Below are 5,529 nucleotides of genomic sequence, written 5' to 3' on the forward strand. Positions count from 1 at the left end.
ATGCCAAACATAAACCGACGTACACGTTACATGGAATGGAAGGAGATGCAACTTCCAAACCAGCTTCAATTTGAAGACCTTTGACGGCTGACACGGACCTGAACTGACGTATAAGTTAGTCCTACAGATCGGACGAATTGGTCAGCTCAGTTCAGTTCCAAGCCCTCTATATAAACCCTCGGCATCCTGCCCTTCAACAGCACACCAACAATACAGTAGCTATACTTCACACAACACATACTACATCATCTCACATATCCGCGATTCCGCATTCCGAACATAGCCAGGTACTAGGAACTGTAACTACCATGGCGTCCTACATTGGTGGTAACAATCCCCGCATCACGTTAGCCTTGATGCTTCTTGCTGTGATCACCATGATGGACCACATCTTCATCGAGGCTGAGGCCCGAGACATGTCGGCTGGTGGCTACAGCGAGGAGGCCATGAAGGCGAGGCACCATAAGTGGATGGCGGAGCATGGCCGCACCTACAACGACGAGGCAGAGAAGGCGGACAGGTTCCAGGTATTCAAGGAGAATGCCGCTTTTGTTGACAGGTCCAATGCCGCAGGTGGCAAGAAGTATCGCTTGGCGGTAAACAAGTTCGCCGACATGACCAATGATGAATTCTTGGCCATTTACACTGGCTTCAAGCCAGTGCCTACCGGGACCAAGAAGATGCCTGGTTTCAAGTACGACAATTTTACACTGTCAGGTGACCAGCAGGCAGTTGACTGGAGGAAGAAAGGGGCTGTCACCGGTGTCAAGAACCAGGGCACATGTGGTAATTGCTCAATACCTACATATCCATACTAAGAACATATTAATGGTTCATCCATCTTGAATGACCACACATCATAGCAGCAAAATTTGTGAACGAGACTAAAAACTTTAAACTTTGCAGGTTGTTGCTGGGCGTTTTCTGCGGTTGCAGCGGTGGAGGGCATCCATCAGATCACGACCGGCAATCTGATCTCACTGTCGGAGCAGCAGGTGCTTGACTGCTCCAACGGAAACAACGGCTGCAACGGCGGTTTAATGGACAACGCCTTCCAGTATATCATCAACAACGGTGGCCTTACCACTGACGATGCCTATACTTACACCGCTGAACAGGGCATGTGCCAGTCCGTCCAGCCCACGGTCATGATCAGCGGCTACCAGGACGTACCCAGCAACGACGAGGATGCACTGGCCACGGCCGTTGCCAACCAGCCTGTATCTGTGGCTGTCGACGCGCACAACTTCCAGTTCTACAGTGGTGGAATAATGACCGGAGAAAGCTGCGGCAACAACTTGAACCATGCGGTGACGGCGGTTGGGTATGGCACGGCGGAGGATGGGAGCCAGTACTGGCTGCTCAAAAACCAGTGGGGACAGAACTGGGGTGAAGGAGGATACATGAGGCTCGAGAAGGGCACTGGCGCCTGCGGGGTTGCCAAGCAAGCTTCCTACCCGGTGGCCAATTGACTAAAATAACACACATAATCTGCATACATGCTCGAAGGCATGCAATAAGAAAGATTAAGGAATAAAGCATGCGGACACGTTTATTCTAAAATGTAAAAGGAAAAATAAAGCAGAACATTATACAACACTTGAAGTATAATATTTATGACATTTTTTCGAACTGATAGTTTCTTTATACACATGTAACCTTGTAAGTGTGTAATAACGAATCAAGAGAGTATGAGAGCTCTTGTAAAAAGTGACGTGATGACGCCTACCTAGTCGTCTCGTTCTGCAAATATGAATGTTTTCTTACGTTCAAGTATAGCTCTCGTTACATTTGGCTTCTAAGACTATAGGTGGGCTAGACACGTCATGGTGTGGCTCACATCGTCATCTCCGTGGTATCATGACCGTGTGGGACGATCTAGCTTGGTCAGCTAGTAGCCTAGTACCTTGAATTTACTATTCGCGCGCAGATATATAGCCTGTCCAGTGGTCGTTTAGTTTGGCAAGCCCAGCAAATTCGTGCAACCAACACGTAAACTTAGGGGTTCTGGGTGTTACATACTCCCTCCGAATCGATTTAATTGTCGCCCGTAGTGCAACTTGGCAAGCATCAAAATATTTGACAACCGTACTCAACGAAAAGACCATCTTCTGTTTTTACCCCTGTGTGCCCCCCGCGCCGCTGTTGCCCCCGCGAGGCCCTTCCTCCCCGCCGCCCAATATTTACCGCCGCGCCGCAGCAGAGGAAGAGGAAAGGAGGTGGCTCAGGCGAGCGCATGCAGGCACGGACATGGCAGACAGCAAGCAGATCTGGAATCCTTGGTTCTTCCTCCGATTGATAGTTCTTCCAGCCCTCCGATTCTGGAACAGGCGCTGGGATCTCACGCTTGGGAATTGATAGTCAAAGCCCATCCGAGAACTGGTTCCAGCTCAAGTATCTTGTGTTGTGCTATTGTGTTGTCTGTATTGAAGGGCTTGCTGCTGGCGCGCGGTGGCCGGCCGGGATTAGCACGGCGGCGCCATTTGCTTCCCAGAACAAGCGGTGGGCACGAGCGTACGAACGAAAGGAGTAGAGAACTACAAGAGGGTAAAAAAGCAAATGTACTGGCTCCTTAATTTTGTCGATGATGTCCGAAACGTCAAATAAACTGATACGAAGGGAGTACATTTCAGCCTAACGTGCCAACTCTGCATCAGCATTAACCGACGTATAAGTACACTACATAACGAGTAACGACCAGCCGATTTGGCAACAAGACGTGCCCTACAATCCAAGGAAGTTGACCACAAGTTCAACGCGGCTCGTGGCCTAGCTTCTATCTACATGAGTACACAACCTTGCACCGACAAGGCTACAAGGACGAGTCCGAGATGGTCCGACGCCCGACGGTTGAAGATATTCAAGGTTAACGCTGATTTCATTGACTGGTCCAACACCGACGGCGGCATGAAGGACCATCTGGCGACTAAGGAGATGATGACACCCACGGCGAGTTCATGACCGTGTACACCGGCTTCATGCCCCTGCCGCCTGGGGCCAAGAATCTATATCTGGCTTAAACGAGAACTATACACGGTCGGACGACCAGCAGGCGCTTGACTGAATGACTTACTGACTCACTAGTCTTCTACCACTAATTAGAAACGCAAACCGGGTCGTCCACCCAAAGATCGGTCTGCCTCCGTGCGTCGTCGTGCCCCTTGCGCGACCTTTGTCCTGCCAGTTTACAACCGTTTGATGCTTGGTGGTGCGTCGATCGTTTCATTGTCGCCTGTCCACCGCAGACCGCATCTTTTGTGATTCAGCAGACTGGGCACACCATGGCACTAAGCCACTAATCAGTCCATACTACACACGTACGGGCGTTCAAGGTTAGCATATGATTCATCGATCATGAGTTGGCAAGGTTTTTTGCTTTTAGATATTTATAAAATTTAACCAAGTCTAGATGTTGTACATTAGGATAAAAAATAGTATTGTGTCTACATTTGGAAGTGCAAAAATTGAGAGTTTCACATTGCTAACTAATGGCCCCAGTAGAATGTATTCATAACAATAATAGCTTCTAGCTACTGACACGGACGTGACACATCGCACAATTAATATGTATGCTCATCTATCTATCTCTCTTGATGGTTTGTCTCCCCGCAAGCACGGAGTCCATCAGCCGCATCCCTTCGCCAGCCATGATACACACTAATTCAATTTCTTTGCCGGTTTAGAAGCTAATGTATACATGCATATACCTGTGCACATATGTTAAATGATCTTGTTTTTTCTATCGAAAATAGGATGGCAAGACCCAGCTGCACCATGCCACCGACGACCACAATATGTGAAGGAATGAACTGATTACAAATACATGTATCCCTCCCAAAATCCCATCCCAATTCTCAGGTATGACCAAATGATATATTTTTTCCGTTGCATGATCTATCACAGGGGCTACACTTGCTTGGAGAATCCGGCTTATTTATGTTTTCCGTCACATTGGAAGAAATGCATTTGCTGCTTTTGTTAACTCCTACTTGAGATGCAGAATACTTGATCTGGCAAATGCTTACTACTTGATTTGACTATTTGATGTGGCATTGGCCGATTACACGGCTAAATTATGGTCAATTTTACTTCTCGAGGGCTTCTGAGGTGTACAACGAAAAGCTATGGCGTGTGTAATAATTTGAGACTTCTGATATGATTTCAGGGAATTTCCGTGCAAAAAGAGTAGAAGAGAAGAGTTAGTTGCGGACTGTGCAAGGCGTTCTGGGCTAAGTGCCGGCAATGAAGACATGGAGAAAATTTTTCAGAGGTTCTGTACAGGAAAACTAGTCTAACAAATGTAGTTCCAACATTTTATCATTTTTCTGCTATTTACTATGAACTTTTCAAGATTCAATCAGCAAGCAAGGAATAAATCCAAAACAGTGGGAAAACACATATATTCCACGAGTTCAAGTTACAGATCTGGAATATAAATGATACAAGGAAGCTAAGAAAATTAGTTTCGCAAACGATCTACAATAGTAGCTTGAGCATGCATATTTTGTACAGAACTATGACTCATTAGGAACACAACAAAACGAGAATATTTATTTTGGGATCTGTATACAATTTACTATGAAATAAAGAAAGTTCATCATTTTTGCTTAAGCACACAAAATCATTTCCCCTTTCTTTTTCCATACAATCCCCGACAAACTACTCCTATTCATCCCAGATCCACCCCTGGAGACTGACAAGCGGGGGAGCCTTGCAGCACGGTGGAGCGGAGACGGCGGCGGGAGACGGCGCGGCCCATTGCCGTGAGGGTGGCAGGCTGTGCCCCTAGGCCGCAAGGCTCACTAGCATGGGGTCGGCAATGAGGAAGGGGGTGCGGTGGCTCTCAGGTGGCGATGGAGAGGCGAACGGTGTACCGTCGAGGAGAGCCTGGACCATGAGGGCAAAATGGATGCGCGATGCCGTGAGGATACTCCAGCTACATGGAATCAAACTGAGACTCACCGACAAGCTTGGAGGTGGCGGTGGCAGCAATATAGAAAAGGGGCTAGGGTTTCGGGGGAGGCCAGTGGGGTGCTTCAATAGCGAGGAACGGAGAGGGCAGCGGAACTTAATCAAATAGCTAAACTTTGAGTTGCTTCACAATGTTGAATTCACACAATAAACAAAAATGCATGAAGTTAAACAAATGCTTATGCGTTGATGCTCAATTATGCCCAAATGATGCTCAGATTGCTTACGGTTTCATGTTAAACATGTTTTGCACATTTGGGTCATGACATCTTTACTTTATTCAATACGTACTTATGGAATTAATCTTGATTTGATTATCATAAAAAGTCAATGGCATATATCTTTTCCTTTTTCAAATAGCATGGATGTTTGAAGTCCTATTTCATAGTTTAGCAGTGAAACAATCTACACTTGTAAATTACACCCCCTAATATTTTTTCAAATGGTGAGCTCAAAAGTATGTTTGGATGAATGGTTAGCACATTAAAATTACTGTTGGAAAAAATAATCTGGTGGAGAGGTCTCGAAAATAAAATGACAATTATCAGGAGCTTCGTA

General features: G+C 46.5%; 1 protein-coding gene across 1 annotated transcript; it reads left to right on the forward strand.

Moving 5' to 3' along the window:
- The first annotated feature begins 207 nt into the window (after nucleotides 1-207).
- LOC101755107 (zingipain-2) lies at nucleotides 208-1,714 on the forward strand. The gene is made up of 2 exons (XM_004980418.3): nucleotides 208-786; nucleotides 907-1,714. Exons 1-2 carry the CDS (start codon nucleotides 309-311, stop codon nucleotides 1,470-1,472), a joined length of 1,044 nt encoding a protein of 347 aa, XP_004980475.1. The 5' UTR covers nucleotides 208-308; the 3' UTR covers nucleotides 1,473-1,714.
- The last annotated feature ends 3,815 nt before the right edge of the window (nucleotides 1,715-5,529 follow it).

The sequence above is a fragment of the Setaria italica genome, chromosome VIII (assembly GCF_000263155.2).
Source record: "Setaria italica strain Yugu1 chromosome VIII, Setaria_italica_v2.0, whole genome shotgun sequence".
Taxonomy (NCBI): Eukaryota; Viridiplantae; Streptophyta; class Magnoliopsida; order Poales; family Poaceae; genus Setaria; species Setaria italica.